Raw genomic sequence first — 16,949 nt, 5'->3', positions numbered from 1 at the left:
CCTCTACCTGGATTTCTTACCTGGATGGGGACACGCCCCATCCAAAAACAGTGCGATGTCTCCAAACAACAGCGGACGGTTTTCATGAAAATGCTCAGATGGTTGGCTAATATGACATCGCGAGATGGCATGAACAACTACTATTTTCAAGACACAGTCAACAGCAACAATCCATAAAAATACCCAAAAGAACAACCAAACCACTAGAACAAATTTATCAAACTCGTATAAGATCAGACCAAGATATTTGTCCAGCTGACGTTTGAAAGAATTCACCGAGATGATACAAACAACAGAATCCAGCAAGCTGTTCCAAATGTTAATTAGTCTCAATGAGAAGAAGCGGGCTCTCACCTCAGTGTTACAGCAAGGAACATAAAGCTTATAGGAGTGACCTCTAGTGTCCCTATTGTGATTTCTCAACAGAAGGTAATCAAAATCAGGGCTAAGTCCTTTTAAAATTTTAATCACTATAATAAGATCAGCTCTTTTCAGTTTGCCTTTGATCGAGTATATAGAGACTCAATTGTGCGAGACGATCCCTATATGGTACGTCACAGAACCCAATGATTTTTTTAGTCCACCTTCTCTGAACAGCTTCTAAAAGTCTACCCTCACCTAGATATCTAGGAAACCACACCACAGAAGCGTAGGCGAGGATTGGCCTAACATGCGAAATAAAAACCGCTCATAAAATCCGGAGTTCTACAAATAGTTCCCTTAAGAATATTATAGCTTATGCCACTAGCTTTACCTGCAATCTCTCTCACACGAAGATGGAACTTGAGAGAAGAATCAATCCTGACCCCAAGATTTTTGTGGTTGTCAACATCTAAAATGGGTTGAAGTACTGCAAGAGAACAGGTGTACCATGAAAATTCCTACAAAATTAAATTCTGACACATTTGCCAATTGAAAAAGACAAACCCCGAGATCTACTTGTATTAAAGAGTAGGTTAATATCTCTCTGCAGATGAAGATGGGAAATGAAATAGTCAGATTTTGAGATTACCGAGGCTAAAAAAATAACTTAAGGTCATCAGCAAAGAGACAAAATTTGCTATTCAAACCGGAAACAACATGATTGATATAGATAAGAAATAGCAAGAAACCAATCACTAAACCCTGTGGAACACCGCTACCAACCTCAACTTTAGAACTCTCACAGCCAGACACAACCACTTTCATTTCCCTGCTAGTCAAGTCCCCAGCAAACACCCTTCAACTCCAATGCTAGCTAACATCCTAAGTGACAGTCTATGGTTCACGACATCAATGGCCTTCTTAAAGTAATAAAATATAACATCCACTGAAAAACCTTGAGCATAGTGATCAGTAGCATAGTTATTAGTGTATAATGATTGCTCAGACACTGACCTGCCAGATCCAACACCCAGAGGTGGGCAAGTGCTGTACTTAGTGCGGTAGTGCAGTAGTGCGGTAGTACTGCATCACAAAAAAATACCGCACTACCGCAAACTTTCTGAAAATACCGCACTACCGCAGACCGCACTAAAAAAATCTTGCGGTACTTAGAAAGCTATCGAAGACATTTGCAGCGCGGCCTGCTCACAGAAATGTCTTTATTTTTTTATTTTTTTTACAGTGAATCGGACTCAATCAGTCAATCGGTATCAGTCATCAGAATCAGTACGTGATTTAATCATTCTGACTTTTCAGTTATTATTCAAAATTAAATACAAAATGAATAACTCAGAGTAAATATGTTCGTCACTCAACCCAAGGCGGCGCGCCATGACTGCCTCTGACGATGACTGTTCATGGCAGTGTACAACAGTACAAGCAAGCACTAACATAATCGCCGCTCAATCTCATGTCCCGTACAAATTTTTCTTTGATGCATAACATTAACATAGACCATAGTACATACTATATATATATATATATATATATATATATATATATATATATATATATATATATATATATATATATATATATATATATATATATATATATATATATTTTTTTAACTTCATTGTAACTTCTCTATTCTATCATTCTCTCTCTCTCTCTCTCTCTCTCTCTCTCTCTCTCTCTCTCTCTCTTTTCAATGTAGCCAAAATCAATGTTGTTTGATTATAATAATAATAACAATAATAATAATAATAATGATTTATTATTGATAATTTTTTTTATAGTGGCGCCATTTATTCTTGGCTGATGCTGCCCCCCGATACTCATTCTTGATTCACTTGGACGGTGTCTTCTAGAGTCCGGGTTGATGGGTGGTCTTCAGGACAGCATGTGGGTGATCTTAGGCCACTTGGCGGTGACTGAAAAATCCCAGGTGGTAGCGTGGGGATTCGAACCCGCGTCGTTCATCACGCGGTGAATGCAGGGCCCGCACGCTAACCACCCAGCCACCGCCTACCCAGTCTATGAGTCTTAAATTAAGAGGATCAGAATGAACTCTCCCTCTAAATAGTGGCATTACATTAGCATCTTTCCAACCTGAGGGGACACGCATTGATGAAAGAGATTTTCTGAATAGTAACAACAGGAGGTAACTAATAGAAGCGGCACATCTTTTTAAAAGACTGAAGGAATGCCATTAGGGCCAAAACAAACAGAAGGTTTTGATTTGGCCAAAATATTCTCAATTTGAAATTATATCAAAATTATAGATATTGAATATAAATTGATTAATACAATGTTGTAAAGGATAAGGATTAAGCAAGAACTCTCTAGAAAATACGTTGGGAAAAGCCCTAACGAAATGGTTTGCCATATCTGCAGCCTCAACACACCATCCGTCCTCACTGTATAACGGCCCAGCAGTCGGACGCTGAACCTTCATATGACGGAGGTAAGCGTGAAAACGCTTCACATCAGGGTGACCAGCAGAGACAAGAGATTTTTCATGATTAAGACTGACTGACTGATGGATAATTTCTCTAAATTCCAGGGACAAGCGGCTAAAAACATACCACAACCTTAAGGCAATAGGAGATGATCTACCAAACATAGAACGAGCGTCTTTATAGCCTGCTGCTTACGACGTTTGAGATAGCTAGGTATGCTAATGGTCCGAGGAAGGCCTGATCGAGCCACTACCCAATCGGGTTCCCTGGCTGGGCAAAGAGCTAATGTCAGTACGACCAAGAGTCCTCTTTCTCTACAGCTCCTCTCTCTGATTTAAGTGAGATCCTGGAGATAAAAAAAGAAAATTGTGCATACTAGAGTAGTAACAAATGTACGGAAGTGGGGGTAGCTGGAAGTGGGGGGGCACGGAAGTGGGGGGATGGGGGGTCAGCGGGGGGGTGACGGAAGAAGGGGTAGCTGGACACCCCCCCTATCCCCCCATCTTTCACTTTTTCACCCCCCCCCACCCCTCTCGGGCTAGCGTACGGAAGTGGGGGTACTGGACCGGGGGGGGATGACGGGAGTGGGGGTAGGACGGTCAGCAGGAGGGTGACGGATGAGAGGGTGCCCAGCGGGGGGGGTGACGGGAGTGGGGGTAGGACGGTCAGAGGGCGGTCAGCGGGGGAGTGACGGAAGTGGGGGCATACACAAAGTGAGGGTAACTGCTGTTGTTTTTGTTGTTGTTCTTGTTGTAGACACACACACACACACACACACACACACACACACACACACACACACACACATATTCTGTGCTATATAAGCATCATACTTTAATAATTACCATCATTAATAGAGTTTCCGCTATGACTGAGACATATTCAGAGAACCTTCTTGATATTTTCCAATACCCTGCGCGCGTAAAAGTTGCAGAATATAGCAACTCCGGAAAATCGGAACTTGTACAGCGGCTTATACTGAAGTATCATAAAAAGTTCAAAAAAATTGTCATAAGTGGCTTAACGTCTCATCCTCTTCAAAGAAATAAAGAAATAGGACCTAAAGCTATAGTGTCGTCTGAAATAATTGATCCAATTGCCAACGAGGATACGTTTGATCAGAGAGGGACATTGTATGTACTTGACGATATTTTCATTGATGCTGTAAGGAACAAAATTGTGGTTGATGCTTTTACTCGAGGACGGCACAACAATATTTCATGCATATCTATCACTCAAAATCTATATATGGGTGGAAAGCATGCAAGGAATATTAGCCTGAAGTGTTCTCATTTCCTTTTGTTAAGACAGCGCGATTTATCTCAAATTCACACTCTGGGCAGACAAATATTCGGAAAAGAGAAGGCATACCAGTTTGTATATATATATATATATATATATATATATATATATATATATATATATATATATATATATATATATATATGTATATATATATATATGCTGTATATTCACGTCCTTATGGATATCTTCTTGTTGATTTGGGTATATATACTCCTAAATCCCTACAGTTTCGCTCAAACATTGTTGGAGAACCCCCAGGTGAACGCGTATTCCAATGGTGAACTCCAGGAAGAAGGAACTCTTACACGCTCTTTACTCCCAACATAACGAACCTTATGGTTTAAGCTCTCAGGCGAAATTATGGAAGAAAGCAAAAAGTATAAATCCGGCAATAACACGTGATGACGTATTCAACTTTTTGAGAAGCAATAAGACATATACATTACATAAGCTACAGGCTAAAAAAATTCCCCGGCAAAAGATGACATCCTTAAAACCCAAAGTAATCATGGCTGCTGATTTAGCAGACGTGAGACATATAAGAAAGGAAAATAATAACATAGGCTACTTGTTAGTATGCATAGACGTGTTTTCTAGATATATGCAAGTTGTCCCGTGTCGGAATAAAGACGCAAATACGATGCTCGTGGCCATTAAACAAGTGGTGGAAAATAAAGATTCTGAAGGCTTACGAAGATTAAACACCGACTTGGGCACAGAACTCTGGAATCGAAAAGTAAGAAACTATTTATGTTCCCGGGGCATTAAGCTGTACAGTGTGTACTCAAGTGAGATCAAAGCAGCCTTGGCAGAGCGGGCCATTCGTACACTGAAAGCACGCATCTACAAGTTCATCACGTCTCAGAATTCTTCAAGATATATTGATCAGCTGCAAAACATGGTCAATGCCTACAACCGCTCGCCCCACTCTGGACTGAAGAACAAACACACTCCCATTGATATTCATAACATAAAAGACCCATCTGCAATCAAACGCCAATTCCACGCAATGTATAAACAACCGAAGCAACCAACGTCTTCCATCAGTCCTCGACTGGCAGTTGGGGAAAGTTCGCCTTGTTGGAAGTGCTCATTCCTCTGTTTTCCATAAAGGATACACGCAGCAAAATACTCACGAGCTCTTTCGCATAAAATCAATTAAACGCAAGAATCGCCCAAGAACTTACCTCTTAGAAGATTTGTCTGGAGAACCAATACAGGGGATATTCACGCGCCAGAGCTCGTCTTAAGCGCTCTGCCTGAGACATACGATATTAAAATACTGCGTTCACGAAAAATTAGAGGAAAAAAACAGTATTTTGTTTCGTGGTTGGGATACCCTACTTCATTCAACAGCTGGATTGACGCTAATGATATTGTAGAAAATGCGTAAAAAGACACCACTCCTCAGTGCACACAAAAACTTTGTCTTACTTTTGAAGAAATTAAAAGTAAAAGATAGAAACCGTGCTATTAAGCAAGCAGCTCGAGAACAATTGAACTGTATATCTGAAATATTTTCCAATTTGTTAAAGAAGCACCTCATCCTCAATAACAAAGTTATCAAGAAATTACGTAACTATCGGGAAGACATACGTGCCATAGCTAGAAAGAAAACTCCTCTCCATAAGAAAAGACTTATATTGACATCGAGACGGGGTGGTAATATATTAGCTGCTATATTACCTATTGCCGCTTCCTTGATCGGAAAATTATTTGGATAATGCGCACGTATTATCTTGTTCCCGAGTCTACCGCTGAGCGTGTTTTAACAGGTATTAAGCCTAAATGCGCCAACTCCACGAATCTGGTGGTCAACGGCCAATCGTGTTTCAACCCGCAGTCGGCCCATACCGATCACATGCCGGTCTCTGAACATGTACCAACAAGCAGCAGTAGTCCTGTCGTGTCGTCCCATGGTGCATCACCAAGCACTCCTACAAGACTGAACCCGTCATCTCGCTCTGTAAGAAAGAAAACTTACAAAAAAAGAAAATATCGCGATCTGGTGTATACAAAACCGCAAAACTACCACCCGTGCAACTTAGAGCCACAGGGATTAGGGAGAACAAGATTTCTTCCAATCCTGAAATAAGTAATTTAATACCTCTTGTAACGGTGTAAGGCTTGGTTGCGGGGAGCTGTGGGCGTGACGAAAACACTTGCTGCCTTAGAAGAAATGTATTCTTAACCTAAGATACAGCGTAGCGTTGGTGAGAGAGCCGAGACAATAGGTGTGTGTCGGTCGAGCTCTCTGGAAGGAGTGACGAATTTGAGGTTGGAAAATAATGAGGTTACAATTGGTCACGTACGTCAAGGTGACCTCTAAGCTTGATGAAATGCTTTATATACACACTGAGAACGAAGGGACGATAAACACTGACGGATGACATTCCTATAAAGGTGGCGTGATCTCTCTGCCGTGGGTATTTTCCACTATACCTGCATCCTAATCCATGGTAATATATAATAATAATAATAATAATAATACACTGATATAATTACAACTACTATAACACTGCTCGGTCACCTACCGTTGATCGCGACCTCGCGACATCCAAAAAAAAATCTAATTAGTAGTTGACCAGACATAGTGTGATCATGTTGAGCAGACTGCTTATGGCACAAGTATATTAAAACAATGGCTAAGCAGGAACGTTCGTGTAGTAATGATATAAATAATGAAAGGTAACACCAGCGGGTGCAACATAAATCATAGAAAAAATCTCTCAATGGATAAATATAAAGACACAAGTATCTGTAGTTGACAAGTGGCATAGGTACAGAACATGAAATGCTCATCCAGCTTCCAAAAAAATAATAATAAGAACAACAAAAGGTGGGAACATAGTACAATGTTAAGGTACAGGAGCAGGAGAAATGACACGTTTCTTGCCATTTTTCTTGAGTGAGAAAAAAAAAAACTACCTTGCCAGTGGCCTCCCTGCATCCTGTCGCCTTGTCTGCACAACCAAATAATCGTGCAGGACAGAGTTCCTCCTAATAAGGTAGCACATGACGACGAGACTGACGAACATCAGAAACATTGGCACAAAAATTCCAGGGTACAAGTAGGGGAGATGAAAGTATTCAGGCAGCGTTTCCTCCAGGGTTTCTGCAAACTGTTTCGTTTGCGAAAGATAATGAATGAAGGGAATTAGTCACATAAGAGATGCTGGAGAAGTGAATGTTATCGAGAGACCGTAGAGGAAACACTCGATGGGAAATATTGGCCGTGAAAACCAGACGGATCCGGGACGGGTACGTTGTTATGTTAGTGGAGCGGATATAGCATGCTTCCGCTATGGCATAGTGACCAGTAACCTGTTGATAAGTGGTACCCTCCGGGCAGATGACTGATACATAGAAGGACTGAGGGAAATATAAATAATGTAGATCCTGAAAGTTCTTATGGAAAACCGGTGTTGGGTGTAGTTGCTTGTAAGGGCACAGGGAAAGAGCGTCAGACGCGTTCACCCGGGTGAGGGCGATCTCGCACACTCCTCCCCGAACCGGTAGGAAGGCAAAAAGAGACGCAGAGCAATAGAATCGCCTGAAGACCGTCTCCTTGCAATATTGCAAGAGTGAGTAGCTATCCGTTGAATACAGAGCGAAATCCTTCACGATTAAGACAAGAGACGGGGACGTGTCCAGGGCTAACACACTGTCCTAATAGCGGAGAATGGAAATGGAACAATTTCATGGGCCTCAAACACGTCCGCCGTCTGAAACGGAACGTGAATGATTATGGCATCTGGCGTGAGGCTGGACTCAATCAAGGGGTAAAAATATTGACTCATGTCTGAGTTGAATAAAGGCTTGAGACTATAATTTTGATACCCGATATGGATAGTCGTTCTCAAATCGTATAGAGGGAACAAGGCAGGTGTGACTCTACCGTGCGCCGCATCCACCATGTTACTAATAACCTGCTGATTCGCCGTTGCGACAGAGTTAATGACGTTTTCCAGTACATGCAAGGCCTGATCTAGAAGGAGAAACTGATTCATCTGGTCGATCTGCTTGACAACTATGTTGATAACTTCTACCATCTTATTCGTTTGCTCTAGCAGTTCCGCAATGTGAGTATGCAATCGCGCAAGTTTTCTACAATTGGCGTTGATCACCTTGCGATTTCGGGCAGCAAAGGAAAATACACGATTGTAGTGGTCTCGCAAATCGCGCACGTCCTCGTCGGTTGCCGTACCGAAGAGGAACTTTGAGGTGGACCCAACGATGTTGAGCAACCCCCTTTTTACCCGAGAGTGAACTGAGTGAAAACTATTGTTGCTGTCTACTTCATCAACCTTTCCCCGTAAGAACAGAATCCTATCCTCCAGTAGTTGAAAAAGATCCAGAGAGTTAGTACTAGAAGGTACCTTTGCTTCCCCAGCCTTTGTTGCCCGTATGGCGTCTGCCATGCCGAGTAGTTTTTCTGAGACTATCCTGATTGTGTCAGTGGTGTTGGTCAAGGAAGTATATGGATATTTCACGAGGAGCACATCTTCTATGAGGAAGACCTCCCCTATGTGTGCCGTGAGGGCGCCAGGCTTCAGGTGGATGGGTGTCGTTGCAAGTAAGGAGCCGAGGTACAACAAGATGAGCAGAAAACGCAACATCATGACCTGAAAGTGGTGGGAATGAAGTATTTAAACTCGTGGTCTCAAGTTATAGCCATGGGTGTTGGGATTATTTTGTTGAACATTTGATTCTGAAGGGGAATTACCAATATCAAGGTCCAAGGGTAAGGGAATTACTCTCAGACGATCACTGTGAACTTCTAGACTGACTCCACTATTTGGCTCAAAAACCTCGAACCTATTTCCCCTGACATTCCGAACAACTCGGTAAGGACCCACAAATTTAGCCCCCAGTTTCGAACTCCTTTCCGCTTGCTTAATCATGACGGTGTCACCCTCTTTTATTTCCACCGGGACGGCCTTTTTGTGTTGTTTTGACATCATTTCAACCTTTGTAGCCTTTAACGTATCCCTAACCTCTGAGTGTATCCTGGAAAACATATGCATCTGCTGTTGCGCGTACTTATCAATGTTGTAGAAAGGTTGGTGTGGTTTTGTTAGGAGGTCGTACGGAAGACGTTTTTCTACCCCATATAAGATGTAGTAGGGAGATTTTCCCGTTGAGTCGTTGACAGACGTATTTATGGAAGGGGTTATTTGTGGTAGCCAATCTTCCCAGTTATCGTGGAGATCATTCACGATTGGTCTGAGGACCTGTAAGATTTTCCTATTTGCCCTCTCCGCCAACCCATTAGCAGCTGGGTGGTAAGCTGTGATGAAGGATTGCTTGATGTTAAACTGAGTGCATATTTCGTCCAGTACGCGTTTCTTAACTCGGCACCATTGTCACTCAAAAGAATTCGAGGAGACGAATGTGGACACAACACGTTAGTCACGAGGGCATGGGCCACGCGTGTGGCTGTCTTGTCCTTGAGAGGCGCTAGAACTAGGAACCTAGAGAACTGGTCAACGCACACCAATAAGTAGCGCGAGCCATGTTGGCTCTGGGGGAGCTGTAATAAGTCTATATTTACAACATCCCATGGCGCCTCTGGTACTGGGTATTGCAACATAGGTGCTGGCCCTTTTACGGACCCCTTGTGCTTAGCACAAACGACGCATTGTGCGACATGTTTTTCTACATCAACCCGTAATGTGGGCCAGTAGTATTTTTGTCTGGTGACAGATAGTGTCTTGTCCCTTCCTGGGTGACCCGCAATGGGTGTGTCATGGACCAGCTTAAGCGTCACGGGGACGTATTTGTCTGGGATGACCAGTTGTTCTATAGGTACTGATTTGGTTGGCCATGACCTACAAAGGAGGTTGTCCTCTGATAGGAAAAATTGTGAAAAGGGAACTGGCAATTCTGGAAGGTTCGTTTCGTCTCCCGCCTCTAGGGCGTAAATTAACCTCTTCCACACTGGGTGGTCTCGCTGAGCAGTGTGTAGCTCAGGTGAAGTGAAGTTGTGGATGACCTCTGGGGTGGTAATCGCGCCTATCGGAATATTCCGAGATAAGGCATCTGCGACCACATTTGTTTTCCCGGTGATATATTTTATCTCCGGATTGTATGCTTGGATCGTTAAGAACCATCTTGCCAGACGACCGTGTAGGTTTTTTCCCTTGAAAAGATCAGTGATGGCCGAGTGGTCCGTATACACCACATTTATGTACCCCATCACTATGTCACGAAAATGCTTCAGAGCCCACACAACTGCAAGAGCCTCTAGGTGGGTAACAGAATAGTTCTTTTCCGGAGCTGTTAGTACTCGACTGGCAAACGCTATTACATGCTTTTTGCCGGACTTATCTGTTTGCATAAGAACGGCTCCTAGTCCACTGGCCGGAGCGTCGGTACAAAGCTGAAAGAAGTCCTTGAAATCCGGAAAGACAAGGACCGGAGCCTGTGTAAGCGCTTTCTTTAAATCCTCAAAGCTCGTTTGTTGAGCTGGGAGCCACTGAAATGGTACGTCTTTCCTTAATAGATGGGTTAGGGGACTCGTGCGTGCTGCGAAGTCCTTTATGAAAGGCCTGTAGTAACCTGCGATTCCCAAGAAAGACCGTACCTTGTCTGTAGACGTTGGTTGAGGGAACTCGGCAATAGCTTTTACTTTGTCGTCCACTCTGTGGATGCCGAATTCGTCCACGACATACCCCAAGAACTTGATCCGAGGCTTTAAGAATTCACATTTGGTGAGTTTGAGCTTTAATCCGACCTCTTGAAGTCTGTGTAGGACTGGTTTTAGTGTTTCCAAGTGTGCATGCACGTCTTTACTTGCTATGATGATGTCGTCTAAATACACATAGACAGAGTTGCCCAGCAAGTCCCCAAAATTACTGTTCATTGTCCTTTGGAAGGTCAAGGGAGCTCCTTTGAGCCCGAACGGCATCCTCGTCCACTCATAGTGGCCATGAGGCGTGCTGAAAGCCGTTTTTCACGGGACTCGGGGGCCGTAGGCAGTTGCCAGTAGCCACTGACCAGATCTAGACTCGTAAAGACTTTATTTCCTCTACCGAGACACATCAGAAGATCTCTAAGAACGGGAAGCGGAAAATGATCATCCACGGTCGCGTTGTTCACACGCCGGAAATCAATCACAGGACGGTAAGAACCGTCTTTCTTTGGAACCAGAAACAAGGGTGAATTCCACGGTGAGTTCGATTCTTTGATGACACCTTGTTCTAACATATCATATATAAGTTGCTGCACTACTTCCCTCTGACTGTGGGGGAGTTTGTATGCATTTATATATACAGGATTTGTATTGGGTTTTAACTTAATGTGGTGTTCAGCCCATTGCGTAACTCCAAGCGGCTCGCCTGGTAGAGCAAGCGCCCCCCTATAATGTTCCAGCAGCTGGACTAAGGTTGGCTTAATTTCGGAATAGTGTGCAACTTTTAGGAACGCCTCTAAATTAGCTGTGTCTTGTTTGTGAGAATCCTGACACGCCGAGGTTATGCCTGAGACCTGGGCTGAAAGGTATTCGGCTGGTTTCGGGGCTACATTTTTCCCATACACTAGACACTGGCATAATCTAACACTGTGTTTTAAGGATACAGGGGATCCTGACGTGTTTAATACCAAAGCCTCTGCAATACCTCCCTCCTTGACTGTCGCGAGAGTTACCTCCACCGTCACCCGGTGTATGTGTGGTGTTCCGTCGATACATACATCACTGCCCGTTGGAGGGGCGTTAGGTAACCGGATTTTAACAAGTTTTGCAGCACGATCCGGAACAATTTGAGGTCCTACGAGTGCCGTTACTGTCCGCCACAAGTCTGTAATGCTTTCGTGTGGTTTGACCGTAAGAGGTGACACTTGGGCTGTGACAGACCCTGAGTCTGTGGTGGGTTGGTAATTTTCCCCCTCTGAGGGCGGGATTACTGGTGACATAGGCGATGGATTTACCATCCCCTGTATGCGTCGTCCTTGATACACGATCGCGTTGCTTTCAGGGTTTATGGTTATGTGCAGGTCTTTCATGGCGTTTATGCCTAAGATCCCGTCTACAGGTAAAGCAAACCTGGTAGATACATAAAAGAAATCTCGAAAGGGACATACCTTTTCATGTAAGCTGACTGTTAGTGGTACTCGCCCCAGGATTCCCAAAGTGGTGCCTGTCACGCCTATCACATTCAGGTCGTTCTCTTGGAGCGGCCAATTTCCCCCTCTGGCCTGTCGTGTCAGTGACCTGTAAGCGGAGTCTGAGATTACATTTACTGTCGCACCTGTGTCTACCGCTAAGGTGAGTGAAATTTTGCCCACCTTGCAAGGGAGGGCAATTATGCTTGTCCGGCCCAAGGTGGCAATGACTGAGTCAAGTTGCTCCCAATTTGTTTCGTCCGTATGGAATACTTGGATGTATACCTTGGGGCTGTCACGGAGTCATGCCTTTTTATTCTGAGAAGTGGAGGGGTTTGCTTTACTGTCTGCCGAGGACTTTTTCTTCTGTTCCTCCTTGGCCTTTTGTATTGCATAACAACTCTGTATCATGAAAACAATTCCCGTGGACATGGCAAAAGGCAGTCTTCCGCTGATGGTTTGGCCTAGGGTTCCTGTGTGATGAGTGATGGCTTCCTCTGTATCCCCCTGATCTCCTATCAGACCCCTGTGTAGAGTGTGTTGAGTCCCTACGTTTAGAGTAGCATGTATTCTCGGAATGTCCTGACTGTTTGCAAAACCTACAGGTGAGAGATGCCTTACTTTGTGCCTGCAATGCTGCGGCTGGTGCTAGGGGTGGATTGTGAGTGTTCTTGAACCTTGACTTCTAGCTCTGAGACGAAGTCAACCAACTTCCCGCCTGGTTTGAAGGTCAAGGGAAGGGCAGAACGGCGGTTCTTCTCTGAAATATGAAATAAGTAAAAATGCAGCTCTAAGACTGTCTTCACCTGTTGCTTTTGCATACTGCCCCCAGGGAGCCATTGCGCGTCTTCTAGACTTTTGACACAGTCAACCGCCAGCTGATTTGCCTCAGTCATGGCGTCCCAAATCGGCTTTGTTGAGGAATTCTTTTGGAGGGAATCTACCGTGTGGGCGATCTGTCTAACGATGCTTGGTTTACTACCGCCTCCGAAGATTTTATGAAATTCTTTTTAAAAATCTCATAGTTTACTCCAATGTCCCCCGAAGCGAACGCAGAGGACTGCATCAAATTTAGTGCCCGAGAGCCTGGTAGTAATGTAGTGACATGGCTTGCCTGATGGGCGAGCCTCCCATAACCCACTTAGCCAGGGGAGTACCTCTTTGGCCGACTGGTAAAGGAGTGGCTCTCCCGTTACGCTGATCGCAGGTTCGATCCCCGGCGCCGGCAAATCTTTCCTTGTCTGGATTAATATCTCGTGTGTTTCGTTACACGCAGAAGTCGTGTGTGGGTATAGTAAAGATAAAATTCTGGCATTTCACTGGTGGCAAAAGCGGTGGGATCCTCTCCTGTGGTTCTGTTGTGTCACCCCGAGAGGGTAACAGGTAGAGTGATGGCCCATGCTCTCCGAAGTTCATAGAAAACGGGAACTCAACACACAGAAATTAATCTAAATAGGAATGGGGAGCCGTGTAGTAACACGACTTGCCTGATGGGCAAGCCTCCCATAACCCACTTACCCAGTGGGGTACCTCTTTGGCCGACTGGTAAAGGAGTAGCTTTCCTGTTACGCTGGTCGCGGGTTCGATCCCTGGCGTCGGCAAACCTATCCTTGTCTGGATTAATTTCTCGTGTGTTTCGTTACACGCTGAAGACGTGTGTGAGTGTAGAAAAGAGAAAAATTCTGGCATTTCAGTAGCCGGGACCGAATGAATGCAATGTTATCATTATCTTCCGTAATGGAGGAATTTACGATGGAAGACTCACATAGATCTAGGAACTGTCTCGCCGAATAGTCTGACTCACTGCCGGAGAACTGTCGGATACTTGCGTGAGTTGGAATGAACCTAATCGGTGGAGGGTGGAAATGGGATGTGCCTCCGGCAGGAGGGGGGGGGGGGAGGTGGAGCGGTAGGCATTGTGATTGGTTTGTAGCAGTCACCGCTCGAATCGCGTGTTCCTTCCCCTCAGTGACACAAGAAAATGGGGTGCTGCAAAGAGAGACTAAAATTCTGTGTTTTCATGTTCATCGTCAGTCCTTGTCTCTGTCCGCGTCGTGTCTTCAATGTTTATCTTTCTTGTACTCGTTTACCTTTGACTGTCCGTCTATGTCCTTTTGTTGTCCACCGTTACACATTGTTATACACATACACCAACACTTAAATGTTAACCTACACAAACAACATTCACACAAACGCATACCCACACAAACACCTTTTTTTTGTGTTGTGTTTGTCTCAATGACTTGTTGTATTTTTGTGCAATAAAGCAACCCTAACGGATACTGAGTTTCTTTATCCGTGAACCGACTAGCACTTATAACACTCGCTACCACCAACAATTGGTGACCCTGCAGTGTTGCTATGGTTCAAGGTGGCTTATAGCCGGTGCCGTACTAAGGGCACTCTCTCCCAGAGTGGAGGACCTGGGCAGGGTAACTTGTCCATTCGTCCGCCCTCTCCTGGGGCAAAAATCCTCACCTCCATTCGGGGTTCGTGGGGCTGAGCACTCGGGTCGGGAGAAATATTACGCCGTAGGCGTAGTTGCCACCTTCAGGGTTCTCCCTCGCCCTCCCCCAGGCGCCTTCTGCGCCTTCCCCAGGCACCCTTTGTGTCCTCCTCCAGACGCCTCTGCGTCTCCCACAGGCACCCTCTGTGCGCCTCTTCCAGGCACCCTCTGTGCGCCTCTTCCAGGCACCCTCTGTGCGCCTCTTCCAGGCACCCTCTGTGCGCCTCTTCCAGGCACCCTCTGTGCGCCTCTTCCAGGCTCCCTCTGTGCGCCTCTTCCAGGCTCCCTCTGTGCGCCTCTTCTAGGCTCCCTGTGTGCGCCTCCTCCAGGCATCTTCAGCGCCCTTCAGGCATCTTTTGTGCCCCATGGTGCTTCTCCCGGCGCTCACCCACCCACCCCCACCCCTCCTCCTCCCTGCTTTTCTGCTGGTCCGGCGACTGAGACACGCACACCGTGTGACACACTACACAGACTCAGTGAACACTCAAACACAGTGCGACACATTACTGAGACACAGTGCCACACACTCAGTGTACACGCCACACACAGACTCGGTGTACACGCCATACAGACTCAGTGTATACGCCGCCACACACCACACAGACTCAGAGAGACACGCAAACACAGTGTGACACCCCACTGGGATTACTAGCTGCCCCCTGGATTAACCACCGCCTCCTGGATCTACCACCGCCGTCTTGGATTATCCTACACTTGTGGATCTATGTGTACAGTGCAGTGTGTCCAGCAACAGTTCAGTGCAGCAAGTCCCCAGCAACAGTTAGTGTCACAGTGTTCCCACTAAGTGTACAGTGTTGTTTTACAGTGCTTTCTTGGACACTGGTTCACTCCCCGGGCCACTGAGGTCCCTAGCACGCGCCAGTGCCTATACTACACGCAGTTCGTTCTACTCACGGACTGCCGTGGCTCCTGGCCCGTTGTACGCCAGCGCCCTTGCCAACACCGTTCAACTTCACCATGTCTGACGACGACAACTCTTCCGCTGCGGCGGCGGTGTCCTTCAAAGCGCCGCCCTTCTGCTCACAGGACCCGTCCATATGGTTCTCGATTTTGGAGTGCGGATTCAAGACTGCCAAAATTACTAACAGCCTTACTCAGTACACTCACGCTGTTAGCCTCCTGCCCGCCGACGTCCTTCCACAAGTCTCTGACGTCATCGCCTCAGCCTACAACTCTGATCATGCCTATGAAGACCTGAAGACTGCCCTACTCCAACGCCTTCAGTCTTCTGTCGCCACCCGCCTCCGTGAACTCCTCTCCAAAGAAGAGTTGGGTAATGAGAAACCGACGGACCTCCTACGCCGCATGAAGCAGCTGCTCGGCGAAAAGTACCAGTCTTTCGACCCAGACTTGTTCAAACAGCTGTTTTACCAACGTCTGCCCCCTGCTGTCCAGCGCAGCCTCTTCAGCGTTAAGGACGACCTGAAGCCCGACGCCATTGCCAAGTTAGCAGACGAATTCATGGCAACTCTACCTGGACCGGTAACTTCCTCAGTGTCTTCCATCGTCTCCGAAAGGACCACTGAATTTAACGAACTCGTCAAGCAAGTCTCCCTGCTCGCGACGAAAGTCACCTCTCTTGAGGAGCGGCTCGATCGCCGCCGCTCTCGCTCCCCCACTCCTCACCGACGTCGGCGCCGCTCCCGTTCGAAAAGCCCAGGACTCTGCTGGTACCACAAAACTTCGGCGAGAAAGCTACGAGGTGTACCCCGTGCACTTACAAGGCGTCAAACTCCAAGGACGAGCACTAGTGCAGCATAGCGCTCGTCATCAACCCTCAGCGCTGCTCCACCTTCATGATTGCCGTTCCAACACAAAGTTCCTGATTGACACCGGCGCTGATGTCAGTATAATCCCAGCAACCGCCAGTCAGCGAACTCTACCTCCACTCTTGCACCTGTACGCCGCCAACGGTACCAAAATACCTGTCTACTCGCGACACACCATGCAAGTGGACCTTTACCTACGACGTTGCTTCGAATGGACCTTCTACGTCGGGAACGTCTCGCAGGCAATCCTCGGAGCTGACTTCCTAAGGCACTTCAACCTCTTAGTCGACGTCAAAGGACGGAGGTTGGTTGACCCGCTCACTTCCATCTTCTCCAATGCTCAACCAGCACCAGGTGACAGCTCGCAACTTGCCGTCGTTCACAAGGACCACCAGTTCGCCGCCCTGCTCAAGTCCTTTC

The 16,949-nt window shown here is 46.0% G+C and overlaps 1 protein-coding gene across 1 annotated transcript; it reads right to left on the bottom strand.

Annotated features, from left to right (window-relative positions):
* Nucleotides 1–7,700: 7,700 nt before the first annotated feature.
* On the bottom strand, nucleotides 7,701–12,336 carry LOC126981646 (uncharacterized). The gene is made up of 2 exons (XM_050833083.1): nucleotides 12,213–12,336; nucleotides 7,701–8,755 (listed from the first exon to the last, which is right to left on the bottom strand). The coding sequence occupies exon 2, from the start codon at nucleotides 8,750–8,752 to the stop codon at nucleotides 7,787–7,789; it is 966 nt and encodes a 321-aa protein (XP_050689040.1). The 5' UTR covers nucleotides 8,753–8,755; nucleotides 12,213–12,336; the 3' UTR covers nucleotides 7,701–7,786.
* Nucleotides 12,337–16,949: the final 4,613 nt, after the last annotated feature.

Source organism: Eriocheir sinensis, chromosome 49 (genome assembly GCF_024679095.1).
Source record: "Eriocheir sinensis breed Jianghai 21 chromosome 49, ASM2467909v1, whole genome shotgun sequence".
Classification (NCBI taxonomy): Eukaryota; Metazoa; Arthropoda; class Malacostraca; order Decapoda; family Varunidae; genus Eriocheir; species Eriocheir sinensis.
The sequence above is the reverse complement of the archived record's forward strand: the minus strand, read 5'-3'. Positions and strand labels throughout refer to the sequence as shown.